The 26,015-nt window shown below is 40.0% G+C and overlaps 1 protein-coding gene across 3 annotated transcripts in view; it reads right to left on the bottom strand.

Annotated features, from left to right (window-relative positions):
* The window catches only part of LOC140186844 (tyrosine-protein kinase HCK-like), a 147,830-nt gene that overhangs the window by 30,369 nt on the left and 91,446 nt on the right, over nt 1-26,015 (bottom strand). For all 3 annotated transcript variants that reach the window (XM_072241509.1, XM_072241517.1, XM_072241500.1), the window contains exon 10: nt 7,302-7,378. In XM_072241509.1, the coding sequence (XP_072097610.1) occupies nt 7,302-7,378 (77 nt within the window). The remainder of the gene's footprint in view (nt 1-7,301; nt 7,379-26,015) is intronic.

Here is a 26,015-nt window from a genome sequence, read left to right as displayed (position 1 = left end):
GAAAAACTGACTTCCAGAACTGTTCCAGTATAGAGCAAGACCAAAACATGTGTGTCAGTGTAGCTGTCTCAGTTTTACATCTATCACAATAACTATCAACATTAGGGAATATTTTAGACAATCTCTCCTTCGTCAAATGGTAACAGAAGCCTTTCTCTATTGTCTCAGAACTTGGTGGGCTGAGGGGCTTGATTCTGTATTGTATCTCTTTAGGACTATTTCAGGGAGAACAGCAAATGAAATTTGAGCATTGGCTTCAGGAGAAACATAGTTACTAAATGTTGTTTGTTCTGAGAGTAGGCCAAAACTGGCTGGTTACCTGACCGATATAAGGTTGAAAATCATGTTGTAAAAATTATAGACATATTTTGTTGACGTCAGTGCTGGAAAGTTTTGCATCAGAAAACAGATGCACAAATGAAATTCCTTTTGAACTGCTGGGACTCAAGTTTCCCATTGGATGCCAAAATAACCAGAAATGGATGTAATACTGCTCTACTCTGGTGTAAATCAATCCTCAATTGTACAGTACAATCTATTATGTTCTGTGAGGAAATTTCTTGGCTCCTATTATGATAATTACAACATACAGATAACCTTACATCAGGCAGCACTGCATTCTCCCATTGACTAATTTTTTAACTCCTCATAAAACAGGGCCTAACCATGAATTAGAAACACCAGGATGCAAGTGGCTTCAGAGAAGCACTTCATCCATCGATGCTCTGCACTTCTAGCAGTAGCTTTTAGGCATAGTCATTAGAAAAGTACAGCAAAGAAATAGGCCCTTCAGCCCATCTAGTCTGTGCTAAACCATTTAAAGTGCCTACTGCCATTAACCTGCACCTGGACCATAGCCCTTTCTATCCCTACCATCCATGTACCTATCCAAACCTCTTAAACATTGAAATCGGGCTCATATGAACCACTTGTGCTGGCAGTTCATTCCACACTCCCATGACCCACTGACTGAAGAAGTTTCCCCCTCATGTTCCCCTTAAACTTTTCACCTTTGATCTCTAACACATGACCTCCAGTTGTAGTCCCTCCGAACCTCAGTGGAAAAAGCCTACTTGTATCTACCCTATCTATACCCCTCATAATTTGTATACCTCTATCGAATCTCCTCTCAATTTTGTGTTCCAAAGAATAAAGTCTCAACCCATTCAATCCTTCCATATAACTCAGGTCCTCCAGACCTGGCACCATCCTTACAAGTTTTCTCTCTACCCTTTCAGCCCACAGGACATCACTCCTGCAGGTAGGTGACTAAAACTGCACACAATACTCCAAATTAGGCCTCACCAACATCTTATACAACTTCAACATATCATTCCAAGTTATCCTAAACTTAGGATAAGAAGTTGCTTATAAAATTTAAATAGTTTTTCACCCCCCCCCCCATTATTTAATTTAGTACTGGCTAAAGATATCAAACTCAGATAATTGAAAGAAACTTACATATGAGACCATATCAAGTAACAAAGTTGTTGAGAGGACATTTGTAGTGTGTTGCTTAGATATTCACCTTGAATGGTATATGCATACTATGAAATGACTTGTTCAAATTAAAGAGAAAAGCCTTTAGTAGTAAAAATTAGAATGGATTGTGCAGTCGAAATACTGTAACTCACCACAGAAACCTTACATCCTCCTTAAAGTCTATCAACACAGCTCAGGGCTGTGTGCTTAGCTTCCTGCTCTACTCTCTCTATACCTTAACTGTGTGGCTAAGCATAGGTCCAACACCATCTACCTATTGGTCAATGTTGTCAGAATCAGGGATGGTGTCAAGGTGTTAAGATAGGTCAGTTGGTTGACTGGTGTCATAACAATCACCCTTTCGGCATAACTAGAGAACTGAATGTGGAGTTAAGGAAGGGGAGGTCATGCAAGGCTGCACCAATCATCATTGAAGGGTCAGCATTGTAAAGAGTGAGCAGCCTTACATTCTTGTGTGACATCTTGTGGAGCTGCCATGGAAGCATATCAGTTAATGTCATGTACTTGCAACTTGGGGTGCTGAAGCTTGGAGTTCAACCCCAGTGTCCTTTGTAAGGGGTTTCTGCACATCCTCCCCATGGAATGGATGAGGTTCCACTGGGTGCTCCAGATTCCTCTCACAGTCCACAGTTAGTAGGTTATTTGCTCATTGTAAGTTGTCCTGCGATTAGGTTAGGGTTAAATCAGAGGTTGTCAGGGGTTGCTGGGCAGTGCGGCTCATAGGGCTGGAAGAACCTATTCTGGGTTTTATCTCTAAGTAAATAAAAGACATCTCAGAGGGTCTATCCTGGGCCCAGCATATAAATGCAACTATGAAGAAGATGTGCAAACACGTGGAATTCTGCAGATGCTGGAAATTCAAGCAACAAACATCAAAGTTGCTGGTGAACGCAGCAAGCCAGGCAGCATCTCTAGGAAGAGGTACAGTCGACATGCTGCCTGGCCTGCTGCGTTCACCAGCAAATTCGATGAAGAAGATGTGTGTGTTTCTACATTCTTAGAAGTTTAAGCAATTTGAATTTAAACTCAAGATCGTGAAGGACATAATAAAAATACTGACAGTGGTGTTACTAGAACAAGCCTTTTAGGGCAGAAAATATATGTAGGCTCAGAATGGTTAAAGGCTTTTCTTCAGGAAACCTCAAAAGTCAACAAGAAACCAAAGGCTAGTTTGTTGTTATGCTGACACAGAGACTACAGATACTGGAATCAGGAGCAAAAAGCAGTGCTGTTAGAACTCAGAGGGTCAGATATTCTTTGTGGAGGCAAATGGATGGTTGATATTTCTGGTTGAGACAAACATTGACCAGCCTTTTACCGCTACCATTGCTGCTTGACTTGTTGAGTCTTTCTAGAAGTCTACATTTCTTCCATTTTTGCTAAATTTTTCTGCGGAGTGACATGGCCTACTTAGTCATCTTCAGTTTAGGAGTTTCATTGAAGTTTGCAGGCAGCTATGCAAGCAGATTAAAAATAGGCCAAAACATTTTTCACATCTCTTTGATTAAGCCAAGCAGCTGCTGTTTCTATCTATACATTCTTGCCAAATAATAAACTCCTCTCTTCATGAAATTATTCTGGTCTGACGACGTATTTTACCTGATTGTGTTTAATATATTTGGCAGAACTTGAAGATAGATGTCGGTTTGCAGCCTATACAAATATAGTTTTATGAACGAAAAAGCGAGAACAGGGCTGAACTCATCTCTCAGGACAGTCCACCCAACTAATGTGGGAATTTATTGTTGTGACCTTTAATAAGATCATACTGATATAAAGGGGATTCTGTCCCAGTTAGAGCCAAGCTTCAAACCATATACAATCCATCATAAAGACAGCCATTTCTCCCCACTAACAGAAACTGCTTGTGGTCCACACCAAGTCAAGCAACATCTTTACACAGAGGAACTGAGTTCATAAACACAAGAGATTCTGTAAATGCTGAAAATCCAGAGCGACACACACAAAATGCTGGATGAACTAAGCAGGTCAAGCAGCATTTTAGTCCATGGCCTTTTATTAGGATTGGAAAGGAGGGGCAGGAAGCCAGAAAAAGGTGGGGGGAGGGAAGGAAAATAAGCTTGCAGGTGATAGGTGGAACCAAGTGAGGGGGAAGGCTGGTAGTTGGGGGAGGGGGAATGATGCAAGAAGCTGGGAGGCGATAGGTGGACGAGGCAAAAGGCTAAAGAAGGAGGATTCTGATAGGAGAGGACAGTGGACCATGGGGGAAAGGGAAGGAGGAGGGACACCAAAGGGAGGTGATGGACAGGTGAGGCGAAGAGAAGGGGTATGGGGGAAAACAGAATGGGGAATGGAAAGAGAGAAGGGGGGGCAATTACTGGAAGTTAGAGAGATTGGCGTTAGTGTCATCAGGTTGGAGGTGGACTACGAGCTGTGCTCTTCCAACCTGAGAATGGCCTCACCATGATAGTAGATCAAGATGCTGGAATGAGAATGGAAATGGGAAGTCAAATTGAAATGGGCAGCTGCTGGGAAATTCAACTTTTGTGGCAGCTGGAGTGAAGGTGCTCGAAGAAGAGCGGCCCAATCTATGCCAGGACTCACTGGTGTGGAGGAGGCCACAGCTGAATCAGTGTTCTGTGATCTTTCTTTAGAAGAGGAAAATGAGAGAACAACTACTTTAATTTTCAGTGTGAAGATAGGGTGGACAGAATAGCAATAATGCCTTTGGGTTGTGTGGAGACCAAAATTGTAGTTAATGTTATTTAAGAAAGGGCAATGGGTGCAGTTAATTACTGTTTAACTGGCTGGGTGGGTGTAAATAGGAGGAGATAAATGGGTATAGTAACGCAGAAGTAATATTGGAACCATGACGTTCAGAATATGGAAATCTGAAAAGAGAATGCTGGAAACGTTCAAGTTAGGCAACATCTGTTTGGAACAGAAAAAGAATTAATGTTTCAAACTGTAAAACAGGCTCCTCAGCCTGATACATCAACTCTGTTTCTCCATCCTCAGATGCTGACTGACCTACCAATCATTTGTAGCATTTATTTCAGATGGACTGCAACTGCAGTTTTTCTTCGTGCTTTTCAACAAATGCTGCAAATACTTCAATCATGTGGTGTCAGTGTAGAGAGGAAAAATGAGTTGTTATGACAAGTGGATGATCTTACATGCGAACTGTTGAATTCTCACACAAACAGGAATGACTGGATGTCTGAAATAGTTGAATTCAATATCAGAGGGCAGTAATGTGCCTTGACGGCACAATATATTATCTTTTCTGTAGGCATGGTGCACTTCTCATGAATCAGCAATGAATATTTTTTATCTGAGATTTTCCTTAACCTCAACCCATAGTTTTATAACCTCTTTTGTATCTTTTTTTCTCCAGCATCCTCATATACCTCTTTCATTTACACTCTTCCAGAGAGATCAGCTCTGATTAACAAATACCCTCTCTTACATGGTGCCATCAGTATTTATGCCACTAAACAATCCGGCTCTCCATCCAACCACATATATTTCCTTTGTTTTCAGCATACACCCCCCTCATTAAAACATTAACACAGTTACTTCCTCATTTTCCAGTTCTGAAATGCAAACTCTCTTTCTTTCATTATAAGCTGCCTAACTTGATAAGATTATGAGCATTTTTTCAATTCTTTCTACCTTACATTTTCAGCATCTGCTTCTTCTTGCTTTTCAACTTCCACTTCAGCCTCTTGTCCAGAACCAAGCAAATTTTCACCTGAGTCAGCTGGCTTCTCCGTGGCTAATAGTCATCAGTCCTCCACCTTTCATCATTACATCCTAAATCCCAGTTTAAATCCACATCATATTTCACTGAACTATCATGAAATAGCTTCCTTAATCTAACCAGACTGAATTGAAACCTTAATCTTTCATTTAAAATGGTCTCCTCCTTTATTGATGGATTCTTCCTGTCTTCCACATTCTTCCTCGTTTGTATTTTTCATTCACCCAATTTGCCCAAAAGTCTTCATCCCTTACCTTCGTATTCTCTAATTCCCCCATTGAATTCTTTTGCTCTTCCAATTCCTTTTCCTTACTTTAAAATCTTCTTAAAGCCCTTCTTGATCAGGTTTTCACTTCCCAATTCTCCTATCATGTCTAATTCAGTTAACTTTTTCTCTATTTTCTTCACTTTCACTAAACACTTCAGCACATTAAAATGTACTGTTGGTATGAGGCCATTTCAAAACATATTTATGACCAACATTTCCTCCATTTCAAATTTGTTTGAAATTTTCTCTCTTCAGCTGTTTTATTACAGATTCCACTGTACAGCATTCAACACAGCCGTGAGTGAGAGGCTGATATGGCTATAGAAGATGACTGTGTTATCTGTATGGATGTGGATACGAAAAGAACGGAGTTTAAGTGTTCTGAAGTTCCAGTGTAGTTTAGGTAGTGCACAAAGTCAAACCACTGATTCTGCTGGTAGTTAGCAATGTCAATAATTATCCACTGTTTGTTCAACAGGGAAGAACAATTAATTTTAAGGAATTTTCTAAATTAGATTAGAATTAAGACTGACAGAGCAATATGCAAAGTGAAGGTCAACTTTATGATGAGCTATTATCTAAAATAATGAAGAAATACAAGACCTTGCTTTGTATTAGATCTCCAATGTTGAGGAATGTTAATAAATACACAGAAATCAGTTAGTTCTGCTGCAAAGAGTATGTTCAACATTTTTAAACACAAGAGATTCTACAGATGCTGGAAATCCAGAGCAAAACACACAAAATGCTAGAGGAACTCAGCCCAGACAGCAGCTGTGGAGAGGAACTTGTCTGATGAAGGGTCTTGTCCTGAAATGTCGATTGTTTATTCCCCTTTGTAGATGCTGCCTGACTTGCTGAGTTCCTCCAGCATTTTGTATGTGTTACACCCAACATTTTAAACAGGGTTTTCTGTAGAATCAGGAGTTGAACTGGCACAGAACCTAAGACAGATTCATGACTCCTTAGAACTCAGTTCTTCCGAAACACCTTGGACCTGAAATATTAATTGCTTCTCTTTCCACTCATGCTTCTTGATCTGTTAAGTATATACAGTATTTTCAGTTTTTTTCCCAGATTTTCAGCATCATTTTCATAAATTTATAACTGGAGATTTTTTTAATAGTAGGTTATTAATAATGTAAGAAGAATAGAAGTATTTGCAAGATTATCAAGTAAGGTTGTTGCTGGAGCAATACTGAAAGAAGTTTATTAATTAAGAAAACTAATTTACGAACAAATCAATTATCTATAAATAGTTGCTAACTTGATCTACTTCAGGTTTTATATGAAATTTATGTGTAAAAATCAGGTGCCAATTCATCCATTTTCCAGGTTTAGATGCTTTATGCAGACGTTAAATACCCAAGAACCTCATTGCTTTCATTGTTAGGTAGAACATTGAACCATAAATAAAAATTGTAATGCCTTCGTGCTTCTCTAAGATAAAGATATGATCAAATAGCATTCAAAGATAAAAATATCTTGTTTTTAAATGCATGGCTGGTCATTGAAGAACTCTTATCTTCAGTATATAATGGGTAATTTTAAGATAATACATTAGAGATTAATGTAAGCAATTCATTAAATATTTTTCAGCAATTTTAAGTGAGGTGCATCCTAATGGAAATATGCTCAAATTATTGTGACAGAGTTACAGTTGCATGCTGGTCTTTCAACCACTAAAATGCACATGATATACTAGTTTCCTTTATTAAAAAAAGGCTCAGATATACACTTTCAAATGTCTTGCTATTTTGCCCTTGATCTTATAAAAGGTGTTGTAAAAGTACCATGACCACTTACTTGAGCTGAAAAATCAATCAGTTTGGGTAACTGTAATCTGTTCCCTTCATCACTCTTCAAGAAATCTAATAAGCTTCCTGTAGGAGATAGAGGGGTATTTAATTACTTATTAGGCTGAGACACAAGTATAGAATGATCTGGGCATTTATTTTTATTCACACCCATCTTAACAAGATAAACCCATGATGAAAATAATTTTACCGCTTCACTGGTCAGATAAAACAGAGGAAAGAGGAAATTGGTAGGAATAGATATTCCAGTATAATAGAGTCTCATTCTATCACACAGAAAAAAACCTTCCAATCAGAAAAAAACATCTAGTTTTATTTTAATTTTTAGATTAAAAAAATGTTAAGCACATCCAAATGAATTGCAGTCAGCAATGTGGAGGAAGCTTGTTCAACATTACGAACTTTTCTTTCTGGTTAGCTGACCAAGACTAACATCCCAAACCCCACCCTCTCTAACTGGTCCCTGCTGAGAAATCAGGTGACAGATGGCTTGCTGCAGCTGGCGGAAAGAGGTAGCTGATATCATGCCTGATTTGACACAAAAAAAAGATCATCCAAGATGTCCATAATCCTTTCCAATGCACTGCAGTGCTCTAAAGATGCTGGACCGGATTCTTCTTCAGATTTTACTCCAAGCCACTAAGTTTTATATGTAACACTGAATGTGTTAAAGATTAAACATTAGCTGGCACAGACAAATCTAGAATCAATTCATCAAAGGGTTCTAACACCAGAAAGTGAAGGAAGAGGTCCTCAGGATTTCAAACATGACGACAAGGTTGAGAAATGTCTGAATCATTTTCAGGCAGTAGACAGGCAATGGTTTCAATGGACAGAAAATTAATCTTGTGACAAGGACTGAAGACCAAAAGATTCAAGCTCTGGTTAGGGGAAATTCCTGGAGATCCAGGTTTGGGTGTTGGTCAATTCTGACCATTGTCGGACAATTTAGAAAACAGTCAAGACAGGCAAAGGTGAGAAAGGACTGTGTACAATGGCAAATTTCTCTGCAGTTTTGGATGAAGTTTGCAAGAGTAAGTATATATATGAGCAATGGGAGGAAGATAAAAATAAATCCTCGAAGAACACATTGGTAACGTTGAAGGAGAATGTGATGGAAGACAAGCCTTTGCAGTAGGTTCTCTATTTATGACCAGATGGATAAAAATGGAACTCGGTAAGTGCAATCCATCCAGCCAGATGGCAGAAGAGAGATGTTTGAAGAGGATCATTTATTTAACTGTGTCAAAAACTATGGATAGGTTGCAAGGACAAAGAATGATTTTTACTTTTGTCAAAGTCACATAGCTTCTTAGCACTCAAAAATATGAATTGTCTTTCTTCACAATTTTATAGAAAGGCACTTATAAAACAGTCAACACAAGAATTTAACCTGATTCAACATTCATATGCTAATATATATTTCATTGAATTTTTATTCATGAGTCAGACTCTCTCCAAACCCTACAATTCATCTTGACTGGGGCATGCAGGTTGAAGTGAGAAATTGTTTTAAAAATTAAACTTACAGCTTTACTAAAGCTTCTGGGCCAAAACACTCCTTGATATAATTTCATTACAGGTTCAGTCATTCATTATTAGTTTGGCTCAAAATCCATGTACAGATATAATTCAAACTCTCTTGAATAATTATGGTGCTTGAGTAACTATTGAATTATTCTGCAGCTTTTCAAGTACTATTTGGCAATTTATTGCTCATTTGGAACAATCTATTCTAAAATTACAAATAAAGGTTCTAAACTTTTTCATGCAGCTAAAGCATATTATTTTAACTTGATGCAAATTTGCATATGATTTTTAAAAACTTGATTTCCATTAGATTTTCCAATTTTTTTAAAAAAGCTCAATCTAAATGATAATGTACCAAAATATGGCTCTAATTATTAATTGAATACTTAATAAATTACATCTATTTTAAAATGAAATTACATCTATTTTTTCCAATATTTATAAATGCACTTCAAAGACAATTGTGTTGTAATTTTTTTTACAATTTAAATGAAATACTTTGCTCTCTGCAAAATCATTTGTTGTGGTTTAAGGGACTGGAAAACTCTAAAGTTGAAAACTAGTGCATACCTTACACTCACGACTGACCACATCCTCCCTCACATTCATTAAGGATGTAGGCAATGAATTGCTTGTGTACTTGCAAGAAAACTGATATGTTCACGGATAGGCTGCTGTCTAGATGTATGAAAGCTTCTCCTGTACCATAATGGAATTGCTTTTCTTTAACTTTAGAAATGATTAAAGTTAGTGGGGCAGATATTTGGTGACAAATTCTAGGAAATATGGCATAAAATGACTATTTTGTTCAGTGGAGTAGAATAGGAAGGGAAGCTCAGAACATCTACTTAGGCTGACCCCCGGGATCAATAAAGTATGACTATGACTCATTCTTCCTTACAAAATAGCAAGCCATTTTGCGTACTGAATGTATGTTAGCATTTTGAATGATCCTGTAAGTTGCATTCTTCCACTTAACTCTCTGTAACCTATTCTCTCTCACATGCTCATTAACTCCCTCCTACTACTGACTTACATAAGAAGAACTTAGAGCAGCCAATGACCCTGCCAACCAGTGCCACTGATGTTGTGGGAGGAAATTGGGACATCTGGGGAAAACTCTCATATTCAAGGGAGGTGTAAACTCCACACAGCCAGTATCAGAGGTTAGGGTCATGCCCAGGTTGTTGGATTTGTCAGGCAGCAGCTCTTCTTTGTGTTTCAAGTGTACAATAAAAAAATAAATAAGTCGATGTTCTTGATTGCTAAATTATAGACTACAGACTATACTCGTAAGTACTAAAATTGTGAAAATACCCATCTTTGTACTAGCTGAGACAAATCAGGAAATGTGCAAAACTGTAGTTACAGACGGTAATACACAAACAGCAAATTGAACAGGATATAAAGGAGAGTCCAGGGTAAACTGCCTATTGTCCACCTAATGGCTTAGATTTAAATTCTATCAATATCATATTCAAAGCTTAGAACTTTCCTTCTATATTGTCTGGGATTCAGGCTGGTCTTCCTGTTCCCAATTTTCTCTCCTCAGATATTTAAATTTAAAATGAAGTAGTGTGAATACTCATTGATAGATCTATTATCTATAATTTCTATTATCAATACAATTAAGCATATTACTTAACCACATTGGAATTCTGCCCTTTCCCAATTCCCATGCATAAGCACTTCCAAGCAAAGCCAGGATGGTGATTTGAATGAGGGACTCAATTTTCCACAATGGAAGATAAAAGAAGTCAAATAGCAGTTGAGATACTGATCTCAGCAGCAATGTGTTGAAAACAGTGATTCAGAACAAATTTGCAAACTCTCTATACGTTAATTAGAATTATACTCCAGATTTAAAGGTAAAAAACATTCACAGGAGTGGACTGCAAGACCCAATGATCCCGATATGCTACTTAGTAAGTCAGTAGTTGATCAGCATTTTGATCTTTACTTTGCTGAATTGTTCTCATAAATGTTAATTCCCCTAGAGCCCCAAAATCTAAGTATGAATAAGTTTAAAGACTCCACATCTACAATCCTCTGAGGTTCAGGAATTCATAACCCCCCTCATCACAAGGGCTCATCCATTGATAGGAGAGGGACGAGTTTAATTTATGAACTCATAATTGCGTATTCAATTACAGAACATGAAAGGTCTTTTTTGAGCAAAATCAGCTGTTCAACTCAATGCACAGATGCACATTGGGAAGGATATCAGACCAAGGTTGAGGTGGCTTGGTAGCATAGCGGTGATTGTAATGCTTTTAGCGCACCAGTGAAGAGGGTTCAATTCCTGCTGCTGCCTGTAATGTGTTTGTACATTCTCTCATTCGTCATGTGGATCTCCTCCGGAAACACTGGTTTCCTCCCACATTCCAAAGACGTAGGAGTTAGTAAGCTAATAAGTTACATGGGTGTAACTGGGTAGCAAAGACTTGTTGGGCTAGAAGGGCCTGTAACCATGCTATAATTACAAAAGTGAAAAATGGTTGGGCGAGAACCAAAAGGATATAAATTATGTAAACAATTTTGGAATTCTTTTATCTATGAACATCCACCAGAGGTCTGGTAGAATGAGTGGGTTATAAAATTATGCAAATACTTGCTTCTAGTGATTCACTAACTAATGGCATGAATGATTCAGCAGAAAGGGGAACTACTCTGTACACAAATTTATTTCAGGGAATACCCATTAGTAACTAGAGCTGTTGCTCTGAAGCTAGAGTGACCTGATTTTACTTATGGTGATGCATGGATGACCTGCAGGTAGTTTGATTTCCTCCCACATTCCAAAGAATCGGAATCAGAAACAGGTTTAATATCACTCGCATGTGCTGTGAAATTTGTTAACTTAGCATTAGCAGCATATGTATGTACCTATATAAAATAAATTAAATAAGCAGTGCAAAAACAGAAATAAGAAAAGTAGTGAGGAAGTGTTCATGAGTGCAATGTCTATTTAGAAAATGGATGGCAGAGGGGAAGAAGCTGTTCCTGAATCGCCAAGTGTGTGCCTTCAGGCTCCTGTACTTCCTTCCTGATGGTAAAAATGAGAAGAAGGCATGCTCTGCATGGGGAAGTTCAAAATAATGGATGACACCTTCCTGAGATACTGTTCCTTGAAGATGTCTTGGATACTACAGAGGCTAGTTACCATGATGGAGCTGATTAATTCTACAACATTCTGCAACTTACTTTGATCTTGTGCAGTTGCCCCTGATCACCCCCACACATACCAGATGGTGATGCAGACAGTCAGAATGTAGAAGCTTTTGAGCGTTTTAGGTGACAAGCCAAATCTCCTCAAACTCAATGAAGTATAGCTGCTGTCTTGCCTTCTTTATAGCTGCATCAATATGTTGCGACCAGGTTAGATCCTCAGAGATATTGACACCCAGGAACTTGAGATTGCTCACCCTATCCATTTCTGATCCCTCTATGAGGATCGGTTTGTGTTCTCCAGTAGTCCAGAATCGGCTCTCTCATCTTGCTAATGTTGAGTGCAAGGTTGTTGCTACAACACTCAACTGGCCAGTATATCTTGCTCCTAATCTGAGACTCTGCCATCTACCAACAATGGTTGTATTATCAGCAAATTTATAGATAGCACTTGAGCTATACCTGGACACACAGTCATTGGTGGCGAGAGAGTAGAGCAGTGGGCTAAGCACACACCCCTGTGGTGTGCCTGTGTTGATTGTCAATGAGACTGAGATGTTATTTCCAATCCACACAGATGAATAAACTCTTCTTGGGCTTCCAGCCAGGTACAGGTGTCGATTAGTCGATTATCACCGATATTTCAATGCCAAACTCTGCCATCTTCTTCAGGGATAACGCCTGGAGCATGTCAAGGTACAGGATGGCTAGCACAGACTTAGTGGGCTCAAGGGCTTGTTTCCACAATATACAGTTTAACTCTGTGACACATTAAGCACTCTGATTTTATTTTACAAACAAAATAAAACTGAATTGAGGGCATACAGATGAGCAAAGTTGGAGAAATTCAGTACACTATTTTGTTTTATGTTGCTGATACTTGGTGTTTTGTAAAGTTTTCCATATTTAAAGAGATGACAAGACAAAGTATAAAAAATAAAGAAGGGAGAAATGAAAGGGTTTAATATATTAAATGCCTAGAAAGGTACAGAATTTATAAATTTATTTATTGAGATACAGCTTGGAATAGGCCATTTGGTGCAATGAGCTGCGCTGCCCAGCAAATTCCCTGATTAATCGTAGCCTATTCGCAAGACAATTTACAATGACAATTAACCTGCAACCAGTACGTCTTTGGACTGTGGAAGGAGACCCAAGTGATCATGGAGAGAATGAACAAACTCCTTACTGTCAGCAGTGTGAATTGAACCGGGGTCCCTGGTACTGTAAAGTGTTGTGCTAACCGCTACACTACTGTGCCATCCAAGAGTGAAGTTAAACAGAGAATTTGGCAAGGAATAAAGGGGTATGAAAAAATACTGTTCAAAAAAAAATCACAGAAAATCCAAAAATGTCTTATACTGTAAGTATGTTTCAAGCCAGGGACCAAGGAAAGAATTAAGAGCCAAGGAAGGAAATTAGGGAACCACATCCAAATTACTATATATGATCATTTTGCTGGCCATCTGCATTCAGTCCATGAGAGAAATTTTCAGCTTCCTGTTGCAGGACCACTTTAATCCTCAAACCCACACCTATTCTACCCTCTCAGTGTCATCAAAGCAAAAGAGCTCATGGATTCCAGGAAGAGAGCAGTGCATATGCTCCTCTATATTGACAGTGTTGAGTTTGAGGGTGTTTGAGAGCTTGAAGGACCTAGGAGTGAACATCACCAATAGCCTGACCTGTCCTACCATGTGGAAGCCATGGCCAAGAAAAGTCACCAACAGCTCTATTTCCTCAGGAGGCTAAAAGGGGTTTGGAAAGGCCCTGTCAACCCTTACCAATTTTTATTGAGGCACCACAGAAAGCAACCTATCTGAAAGCATTATAGCTTGGTATTGCAACTGCTTTGCATGTGACTGCAAAGAGTCATAAGCACAGCTCAGGGTATCCTGGGAACCACCCTCACCTCCATGAACTCTGTAATTCTCTCTGCCTCAGTCAAGCAACCAATATAATAATATTATTATAAGAACCACCCACCCCAGACATTCTCTCTTCTCCCCTTTTCCATCAGGCAAAACTCAAAGGCAGGTTTCACTAGGTTTAAAGACAAATTCTATCCCACTATTATAAGACTATTAAACGGTTCATTGGTATGATAAGATGGACTCGTAACCTCACAATCCGCCTTGTAATGATCTTGTACTTAAAATTTTTTTTTTTACCTGCACTGCACCTTTGCCCTGGCTGTTACAGGTTATTCTGTGCTATTATTGTTTTACATTGTTCTACCTCAATGCATTGTGTAATGATCTGATCTGTACCAATAGTACGTAAGACAAGCTTTCCCTGTATCTTGGTATATGTGACGATAATAAAACAATTCCTCCAAAGATACTCAGTGATCCAGCTGTTTGTTCCTTCAGCTATTTGTTTGTTGCTCCAGATTCTAGTATTTGCAACCTTTGGAGTCTCCATCTGTTGTGACCTGTTGGTCTTTAGCCACATAAACTCGAAGAATATCTTGTCTTCCACCTAGTTGCTCTGCAACCATCTGAAATGAACACTGAATTTTCCACCTTCAGAAAATGACTCTCTCAACTTTTCCTTAGATTCCTTTTTCATTTCTATAAAATGACTTCTTAATGCTCAGTACTTGTGCTCCATATCCCATAATCTGCCACAGCTACCTGCTTTCAAAGATGTTTATCCCATATTCTTTTGCTTGATTCCTCTCTCGTCCGACCCCCACCCCAGATCTTCTGAGAAATGATCACATTTCATTCTTCCCACATTTCTGAGGAAGGATCCTTGACCCAAAATGATAATTTATTTCTCTTTCCACAGATGTTGGTTGACTAGCTGAATTATTTGCATACTTCTGTGTGTTTCAGACTCCAGCAGAGTGGAGGTAACAGCTAACATTCTTAAAGAATACTTTGACCAGCCAATCAAAAGAGGGTTTGATGCAAATATCTTAGGTGAGGAGGGTCGGTGTGAAATATCGGTTGGTATAAACATAGTAAAAGAGGAAATATTCATGGGATTTACATTTTTCGTGGTACAGGTAGTTCTGCTGTAATGTGACTGTTATATGTTTGTAAGTAACCTCACCTTATAGAAAGCTGTGTCATGACTGAACAGATTGTGGTTATCTTCAAAGCACAGATTTAAGTAGGTTTTTTTCAACTGTGATCACTTTATAACCAATGTGGCCCGTGTAAGGCAAATAGTGTTCCCTTATCCATCAATCACATTGTAACCAATTCACACCATGGAAGGCTACCTTGCAGCAAAGCTACCTGTGCATGAATTATGAACCCTGAATAATTAAATTGCAGGCTGTTATAGAGGCAAATACCATAAATATAGAGGCTAAAGTCATGATATTTCATTCCTCCTTGGCTACTGGAATGGTGCCAGAGGCCTGGAGAGTTGCTAACATATTGTTTAAAAAGGCAGCAAGGGATAATTGAGTAGTTAAATGTCCACCAGTTTAACTTTGTTGGGAGACACAGTATTGGAATCCATTCAAAGAAATAACAGAAACCTTCATTTAGTAAAGCACAATTCGGTCAGGTTTTGTTAAATAAAGTCATGTTTGGTTAACTTGATTGAATTTTTTTATGAGGTAGCAAAAGTAGTCAACTGTGCATTTGATATAGACTTTTAGCAAAGCCTTTGACAAGGTCACAAGCTGCAAACTACTCAAAAGTGTAAAAGCCCATGGGATTTGAGCAAGAGTGACAAATTCAATTTAAAATTAGTTCAGTGACAGGAAACAAAGAGTAATGCTTGATGGGTGCTTTTGTTACTGAAAGGATATTGTTACTGGAGCTCCACAGTGTCCTGGCCTTGGTCTTTTTCTTTTCTGGTAATACAATTTGGACAGGCGACTCAACATAAAGCAATTTACAGGTGATTGACAGTTGGAAGGAAAGCTTTTGACAGGGCCAAGGCATAGTTTGGTCAGTTGGGGGGGAAAGTGGAAATCAATAGTGTGAGGCAATACGTTTTGGATTACTGAAAGATGTGGAGAAACCAAGGGTCCTTGTTACTAAATGTTCATAGATACTCAAAGGAGGTAGTGCAGGTGAATATGGTATTAACAACAGAGTACTTCCTGTTATTAGTAAGGTGTAGAATAAATCCCTCACTGGCAGTTTGTTCATCCCTCATTGCCTTTGAGAAGGTGGTTGGAGCAAAATGAAGCACTGCAGCCTTTCTGCTGAAGGTGCTTCTGGATAGAGAGTGCTAAGACTTACAACCAGGGACAATGAATGACCATCAGTGTAGTTTCAGGCCAGGACAGTAAAACTTAGAGAGGAACCTGTGGCTGATGGTATTCCCAAGTACTTGTTACCCTTGTCCTACAAAACAGGAGTCATCACATGTTTGAGACATGCTACTGGAGTACTCGCAAGTATAGTCCCTTTTGTAAATGATGCACACTACAACCATCATGTGAAAATGGAATATTTAGGGTGTCGATCAAAAGACCTGCTTTTTCGTGGGAGATGTTGAGCTTCACGAGAGTTGCTGGTGCTGCATTCATCAAGACAAGTGGGAAGTTTTCCCCCAGTTCTGATTTGTGCAATATAAGATAGTGGAAATGGCTTAGAATGTGAAGTGATACACAACACAGGACACCTAGCCTCTGCCCTGCTCTTGCAACCTCTGTATTTACAGGGATGCTCCAGTTGAGTTTTTGGTCAATGACAAACCGTAGGCTGTTAATGATGGGGCCTCAGTGTCGGTGATGCTATCGATTGGCAAGGTGGTAAGACCTTCTCTTGTTGGAGATGATTGCTGCCTAGTGCTGTCTTTGTGGCATAAGTGTTACTTATCAGCCCTTGCCTGAATGTTGTCTATATCTCAGTGCATGCAGGAATGGGCTGCTTCATTTGCTGAAGAGCTGTAGGTGGAATTGAATGTTGTGCAGTCATCAGCGGATATTTCCATTTCTAACCTTATTTTGAAAGGAAGGTCATTGATGAAATTGGAACTGGAGGAGCAATTTTTTAATTACACAGATGGTGGTATGTATATGGTATGAGAACACCAAGTACTGCGGCTCTATCTCATTAGCAAGTTGCAGGATAGTGATGGAGCTTTATAGCATAGGCTTGTCGAGTACCATTTCGTTGCCTGTGACAGCCACCCAGGGAAGGCATTGGAGGCAGTGCATGGTCCAACAAGTGGTGCAAATGATTGTCCTGGTTGTTTTTCCTGTGACGGCAAAACCCTGTGTTGGATACTAGTAATGGAGAAGTCTGGTTTATTGGTTCACTGGCATGGCCGATGATGGGGGAATTGCGTGACTGTGGCTATTGCATGGACTAGGCCCTCATGCCGTGGCACTTCGCCTGTTGCAGCCACCCAGGGGAGGAGGCAGTGAGCATGGCAGCAGAGGTATGGTGGGTGCGCTGGAGTCCTTGCTGAGTTGGGGCTAGCCTCTCCCGTTGGTGCTTCTCTCTCGCATCTGTTCAGTGGGAGACAAATGGATTGCATTCACTTGCAGCTGCACTAATGCAAAATGAGGAACTGCTGTGTGCTTGCCCTTACAGAAACATGGCTTCAGGACAACATCCCATATACCATCAATCTCCAGGCTATGCCACTCAGGGACTTGGGCTAATATTATTTTTTCACTGCATGTGCTATGTGCTGTATGCAGTGCGTGACTGTATGTACCGTGATTTGCACTTGGCCCTGGGTGAACACTGTTTAGTACTAGCTGTACACATGTATGGCTGAATGACAGTTAAACTTGAACTTTAACAAAGAAATGGGGCTAAGCACAGGCAAAAAGGGAATAGCTACAACGGACAGCTTGATTGGTGTGGGCCAGTTGAGCCGATGAGCTTGTTCACATGCTGTATGTCTCTAGGTCTCTTTCCTAGATCTAGTATGGTCTGAATGACCCTTATCTTGCTGTAACCTTCCTGTTATTTCAAGTCGGGTGAGACACTAAAAATAAACAGTGGAAAGAAACTCATTGGGTCAAGCAGCATTTTTTGGAGGCAAAAGGGTATTTTTGGTTGAAGACGCTGTTTCAGCACTGGGAGTGAGGGTGGGGTAAACGAAGGGGGATAGTCTGTATATAGACGGCTGGGCAGGGCCGGGGCAGGAGCAGGTGGGTGATATAGCTTGTGGAATCCAGGTGAGGCTGTGAGTGATGGGCAGATGGAGACTGGTGTGGGACAGGCGCAGAATAGAAAAGGTGAACAATGGAAGGAGGAGGACTGATGGGGTTGGGAAGGGTGCACAGTGAAATTATGTTACCTGAAAATAGAAAATTCAATGCTCATATGTACAATTGGACTATAGATGAGCAGGGATTAGCAAACTAAGGGGTTGTGGGGGGAGGGGTGAAGATGTCATCACTGATGGGCTCTCATTGCAGCTACCGGAAGTGGCAAAGGATGATGCGCTGGATGCGATGGTTAGTGGGATAAAATTTGAGGATTCTGGGAACCTTCTCATTGTTCTGTCTGGGCGTGAAGTGAATAAAAGTGTTTACGCCTGAAGTGGAGGAAAAGCATGCGAGGTTTCCAACAGTTGCAGCAAAGGGGGAGCTATGTTTCTGCAAAAAAAGAGGATATTTTATAAACTCTGGAATGGAAAGCATTATCCTGAGAATACATGCCATGGAGATGGAGAAACTGAAAGGGATGGCATCATTACTAGAGATGGGGGTGGTTGGGAGAGGAAGTGGAATTGAAATAACAGTGGAAGTCTGAGGATTCACAGTAATAGATGGATAATCAGTAAGATCCAGGAGAGGGAGAAAACTGTCAGAAATAGACGAGGTGAATTTGAAGGCAAGGTAAACGTAAGTAGCAAAGGTTTTAAATTTGGCTCCTGTGCTTTGCTGGCAACAACCAAATGGGGAGATGGAACAAAAAAGAAGAAAATACTTGTTACAGTTAAAATCATTAGTTATATAAGCTCTGCATATACAACAATAATATTCTGTTCCAAACCCCTTGACACATCCATAATTAGCACTAAATTCTCACAGCATACTACCTAAGTAGACTACCATAACCTCAGTGTTCTCTTCGACCTATAATTAGGCTTTTAATTGGATGGCTTTTCCATTATATAAAAAAATGTCAGCTTCTCAACCGTGTCTTAGACCTGCTGTCATAGAAACACACATCTATAAGTCTGATACCACTGGTGGAAGTTTCCAATGATGCCCCCCCAGTAAGCCACCCTTCACTGTACTAATCTAAGAGATTTGATGAGAGATAGTTGTCTAGAAATGTTGCCTGGAACAGTGATTATCATAGTGCATGCTAGGTAAATGTGAAGCTTGCCTGTGCAAAATTATATTGGACTTGAGGGCTACAAAGACGAGGTCAATCCTTAACCAGATGGAGGAGGAATATGATGAAATGAGGAATTTTTTTGTGCGAAGGAGAGAAAGTTGTCTTGGGATGTGTAGTTGTAGAGATAAAATCTAAAATAAAAACAAAAAATGCTGTTTCTCAAAGCAGTATACGTGGAGTGAGAAACATTTGAGGGTGATGATTTTTCAAAACCAGATATCACTGGCAATCATTAACTGTAGCATTCTCATACCACATGAACTAAACCCTTTTCATATCGTATTTCCAACATTCACAGTATTTGGCGTTAAAAAAATTAAGAACCAAATAAACAGGTAAAGGAATGTTAGAATTAAAGTGTTGACAGGAATGGTAGTCCATGGACACCTTCCTGCAACAGGTTGGCTCGAGATAGACATCACATATCACAGTGAATGTCTACATGCCTCAGCATACGATAAGCAAAAATATTTTAACCTAGATTCTCTTTCTGTTCAATGAGGAAAGTCCTAAACAAAGCATTATGGAATCAGTGCTAAGTAATTCAGGGACATTGGCAGAAGATAATTCCTTAGAGAAAATCAGGAACATCCTTCTGAACTCAAAAAAGCTGAAAAGGCGAAAATGTAACAGATTTGGGAGATTTTTGTACAGAGCTGAAGTGGGTAGACAGAGACACAGATTGTCCATAATCTAAATGAACAAAGGTTCTGTAATTTAGTGATTTATTTCTTTGCCTATGTACTTTCTATGGTGGCTAAACCTTCAGATAGTTGGTTCAAATCTTTATTTATTGCACCGACTCCCTTCATTAAAAATTTATAAATTGGACTAATACTCTTTCCTAATATTGCCTTTCGTACTGTTATCTATTGTGTTCAGAAATAATTTTTGTGAACTGCCTATGATTTGTTATTGACTATATGGTATACAGGATCGACATACAGGTAAACTTTCATTACGTAGAGTTAAGCCTGATTCATACTTCCGCGTCGCCGCAAAACCTACGCAAAGCCGACACAGATCCCTACGCCAGAGCCTGCGTTGCTGCGAAGCGTACCTCTCCCAAAATGTAACCGCGCATCACAGCAACGCAGACCGTAAGAACTGTGATTGGTCCACTTGGTAGCATGGCATTTCATCCTACACTGCAATAGCTTCCTACTGGGCGACCGAAGGTCAGGGAAGGAACTCTGGCTGCAATGCGTTCCATAAAGCTTTACAGACCTCTGAAATTATGAAGGACACAATTCGCTTTTACGAAAAAAGACGCTCGCTTCTTGTTTACCCAGAGAAAGACTACCATGACCACGAAGCCTTGCACGGGCAGGTGTGTGCGCATGCGTGATGTGCGCAAATTGCAGAGCGACACAGACACACCGACCCACAAGTATAAATGCTCACAACGCGTGTAAGTCACTTGCGTAGGTTATGGCGTCGAAGTATAAATCAGGCTTAGGACTTTGTAGCCATGAGGTGGCTGTAGTGTGTGGGGGAGGGGGGCTGAGGAAGAGCGAGCAGTTTAACTGTGAGCCTGTCCCCTGAGAGAAACGCATTGTTTCACTTTATTTCCTACTGTTTTGCAACAGTTATGAGGCTGTGGCAATTTTAGCTGTCAGGTCAGATTAACTCGCTGTTTCTTCATTGACTGACTTATTTCGTTAAGGAGGAAATGAGGTGAATATGCTTTGAAACATGTGGAAATTACAGTTTTGTTGCTGGGTCAAAATCCTTGAATCTAACTAAAGGGTGGAAGTAAATTCACAGGAGAAAAATTCAAAATAGCAGCTAACCATCACTTTCTCAGAGGCAATTAAGGATTAACATTAAATGTTGGCATTGCCACGCACGCATGCATTCTGTGAATAAATTAAAATAATGAGCTTTTCAAGGACAAATTGAGCATCTGCTCTGCTTGACTTTGCAAAGGAAAGCAAAAATCAATCAGGCAGTAGTACTAAAATGCCCACGACTCAAATCACAGCACATCTGGGAGAATACTTGTGTCAGTTTCATTTGTTAGAAATACCCATGATCCTGTGGTGGCTCTAACTGACTTCTAGCACAATCCTCATGGGAGCTGGGACCTGGTGCAGATGGAATGTCCCTGAGTAGAGCCTGGTGTGCGGACAGAGCATTGTGGGGACTGCTTGCTTTGATGTCAATAGGTAGGAAAGTACCTAGGCAAGTGTGTCCAGATTGGGTGCATGTAAGGGATGAAATGTTCCCTTTCGGAGTGTGGGAAGAATCAAAGAGCTCAAGAGATGGAAAGTCCAAGTGAAAAGGTTTAGGGACAGGAATGGGAAACAGTGGGCAAAAGCACCAGTACTTGTGATTGAGGACGAGGGAGAGAAAGGGCAAAACAGCATGCTAAATGGTGAGAAAGAGAGTGCTTACTTGTGAGACAGCATAATGCATACCCAGGAGAAACAGTAAGTCATACATTAATTTAGTAAAGAGCATGGCTTTAACATTAAATTTTATCTTTACTTAAATGGCCCATGTGCAGCATCTGACAGTTCATTGCAAGGCAAACATAAGGCACAAAACTTAAATGAAAACTTTGGATAGTTTATCATCAGACTTTTTTTGTAACAAGGCACATACAAGCAGAAGATACAGCCTCTATCTTTAATATTGAGAACAGAAATGAGACCATTGGATGACTCTACAGTAAATAGGGCAATACCATATTGGGACATTCTGCTATTGTACCATTTGACACAGATCTATGCTGTGACATAGATTTTATTTTAGTCTATTGATAAATGAATAAACTGTGAAGTTTTAAAAAAATTAATTTGGGTACTGCTACACATCTTAAAAATAGAATTCTGAAGTGTCCTGAAGAAAGTGGTGACACAATGAGTCCACATTTTTGAGACTGGATTTAATATGATTGGGATATCCCTTTATGTCAAGAGATGAAACAAGCTCACATAAATATTTAAGACATACATTGTTTCTGAGTATTTTATCTTTTAACTTTGTATGCAAAGATAGTGCAAATGTCTTCTGTTCATTTGATAAAACCTTGTTACACACAAAAAAAACGAAGTCCCTACTAAGGCTAAGATCAGAAGATATTCACTGTTATTGTGGGTGGAGATTCTTGTGAACCTTAAGAGAAGCTGTAGCACTCAGAAAACTAAATGATTTCTAACTATTCCTGCGAATAGTTGACTGGAAAGGGACACTGGCAGGAAAGACGGCAGAGCAGCAGTGGCTGGAGTTTATGCAAGAAGTGAGGAAGGTGTAAGACAGGTATATTCCAAAAAAGAAGAAATTTTCAAATGGAAAAAGGATGCAACTGTGGTTGACAAGAGAAGTCAAAGCCAAAGTTAAAGCAAAGGAGAGGGCATACAAGGAAGCAAAAATTAGTGGGAAGACAGAGGATTGGGAAGTTTTTAAAACCTTACAAAAGGAAACTAAGGAGGTCATTAAGAGAGAAAAGATTAACTATGAAAGGAAGCTAGCAAATAATATCAAAGAGGATACTAAAAGCTTTTTCAAGTATATAAAGAGTAAAGGACAGGTGAAAGTAGATAGAGGACCAATAGAAAATGATGCTGGAGAATTGTAATGGGAGATAAGGAGATGGCAGAGGAACTGAACAAGTATTTTGCATCAGTCTTCACTGAGGAAGACATCAGCAGTATACCGGACACTCAAGGGTGGCAGGGAAGAGAAGTGTGCGCAGTCACAATTACGACAGAGAAGGTATTCAGGAAACTGAATAGTCTAAAGGTAGATAAATCTCCTGGACCAGATGGAATGCACTCGCGTGTTCTGAAGGAAGTAGCTGTGGAGATTGCAGAGGCATTAGCGATGATCTTTCAAAAGTCGATAGATTCTGGCATGGTTCCGGAGGACTGGAAGATTGCAAATGTCACTCCGCTATTTAAGAAGGGGGCAAAGAAGCAAAAAGGAAATTATAGACCTGTTAGCTTGACATCGGTGGTTGGGAAGTTGTTGGAGTCAATGGTCAAGGATGAGGTTACAGAGCACCTGGAGGCATATGACAAGATAGGCAGAACTCAGCATGGATTCCTTAAAGGAAAATCCTGCCTGACAAACCTATTACAATTTTTTGAGGAAATTACCAGTAAGCTAGACAAGGGAGATGCAATGGATGTTGTATATTTGGATTTTCAGAAGGCCTTTGACAAGGTGCCACACATGAGGCTACTTAACAAGATAAGAGCCCATGGAATTACAGGGAAGTTACATACGTGGATAGAGCATTGGCTGATTGGCAGGAAACAGAGAGTGGGAATAAAGGGATCCTATTCTGGTTGGCTGCCGGTTACCGATGGTGTTCCACAGGGGTCCGTGTTGGGGCCGCTTCTTTTTACATTGTACATCAACGATTTGGATTATGGAATAAATGGCTTTGTGGCTAAGTTTGCTGACGATACGAAGATAGGTGGAGGGTCCGGTAGTGCTGAGGAAAAGGAGAGTCTGCAGAGAGACTTGGATAGATTGGAAGAATGGGCAAAGAAGTGGCAAGCGAAGTACAATGTTGGAAAGTGTATGGTTATGCACTTTGGCAGAAGTAATAAACGGGCAGACTATTATTTAAATGGGGAAAGAATTCAAAGTTCTGAGATGCAACGGGACTTGGGAGTCCTTGTACAGGATACCCTTAAGGTTAACCTCCAGGTTGAGTTGGTAGTGAAGAAGGCGAATGCAATGTTGGCATTCATTTCTAGACGAATAGAGTATAGGAGCAGGGATGTGATGTTGAGGCTCTACAAGGTGCTGTTGAGACCTCACTTGGAGTACTGTGGGCAGTTTTGGTCTCCTTATTTAAGAAAGGATGTGCTGACGTTGGAGAGGGTACAGAGAAGATTCACTAGAATGATTCCGGGAATGAGAGGGTTAACATATGAGGAATGTTTGTCCGCTCTTGGACTGTATCCCTTGGAGTTTCGAAGAATGAGGGGAGACCTTATAGAAACATTTCGAATGTTGAAAGGCATGGACAGAGTGGATGTGGCAAAGTTGTTTCCCATGATGGGGGAGTCTACTATGAGAGGGCATGACTTAGGGATTGAAGGGCGCCCATTCAGAACAGAAATGCAAAGAAATTTTTTTAGCCAGAGGGTGGTGAATCTATGGAATTTGTTGCCACGGGCAGCAGTGGAGGCCAAATCATTGGGTGTATTTAAGGCAGAGATTGATAGGTATCTGAGTAGCCAGGGCATCAAAGGTTATGGTGTAAAGGCGGGGGAGTGGGACTAAATGGGAGAATGGATGAGCTCATGATAAAATGGCGGAGCAGACTCGATGGGCCGAATGGCCGACTTCTGCTCCTTTGTCTTATGGTCTTATGGAATGAGAAATAAACAATTTTGGGGGAGAAATGGAGATACATTTCACTAAAAGTAGGCATGAGATAGAGTTTTGGAGCCACTCTAAGTTATTTAGAAGCACTTGTCACCTTCCATAGATGCTTCTGGAAAGTGGGATGAGCAGGAAGCACCATGCCCCCCCTCCCCGACTCTATTTTTATTTTTTCCCTCAGCTGTAGCAGAGGTGGCCCGTGGCATTTCCATAGAAAGGAGAACAAATGGCGTTTGAGACAAGAGAAAGTAGTGGTCCTCATTTTTTCTGAGGTTATGAAAGCATTATAAAGCATTAAAGCATTATATGAAAGCAAGATATCAAAACTATTGAATGAAATTTTAAAAGAAGCCTGCGGATACTGAAAATAAACAGAAGCACGTAGTGAGTGAGATAATATCTGTGGAAAGAGAAAGGGCTAATGCTTCAGTTCTTCAACTTGAAACATTAACCCTTTTTCTTTCCATAGGGGCTGTGTGACCTGCTCAGTGTTTCCAACATTTTTCATTTTTATACCAATGGAAAAAAGGTCACAATTTCTGATGCTGTTTTGGATCATAGGACATAGGAGTAGAATTAGGCTATTTGGTCCATCGAGTCTGCTCTGCCACTTAATCATGGCTGATCTTTCTCCCCCCTCCTCAGGTCCAGTCCCTGGCCTTCTCCCTGTAGCCTTTGATGTCATGTCCAATTAAGAACCTATCAAGCTCTGCCTTAAATACATACAACAACCTGGCCTCCACAGCTACCTGTGGTAATAAATTCTACAAATTCACCATCCTCTGACTAAAGAAATTTCTCCGCAACTCTGTTTTAAATGGACACCCCTCTACCCTGAGTCTGAACCCCCACCAATGCCAGCACATCTTTTCTTAGATGAGGTGCCCAGAACTGTTCACAATACTCAAGGTGAGGCCTCTCCAGTGCCTTATAAAGCTTCAGCTCTTCTCTTGTAGTCTAGACTTCGAAATGAATACTAAAATTGCATTTGCCTTCCTCAATACTGATAATACCTGCAAGTTAACCTTTAGTGTGTTCTGCACATGGACTTGCAAGCCCCTTTGTATCTCAGGTTTTTGGATGTTCTCCCTATTTAGAAAATAGACTGCACATTTATTTCTTCTACCAAAGTGAATGACCAAGCATTTTCTAACATTGTATTTCATTTGCCACTTTCTTGCCCATTCTCCTAATTTATCTAAGCCCTTCTGCAGCCTACCTGCCGCTCCACCAATCTTTGTATCATCTGCAAAGCCATCTATTTCATCATCTAAATCATTGCTATTCAGTATAAAATGCCAAACAGAAAAGAATCCTTTTATTCCCACTTGCTGCCTCCTACCAATCAGCCAATGCTCTAATCATGCCAGAAACCT

This window comes from Mobula birostris, chromosome 2, assembly GCF_030028105.1.
Source record: "Mobula birostris isolate sMobBir1 chromosome 2, sMobBir1.hap1, whole genome shotgun sequence".
Taxonomy (NCBI): Eukaryota; Metazoa; Chordata; class Chondrichthyes; order Myliobatiformes; family Myliobatidae; genus Mobula; species Mobula birostris.
Note: the sequence above shows the minus strand (reverse complement) of the source record. Positions and strands in the feature narration are given on the sequence as shown.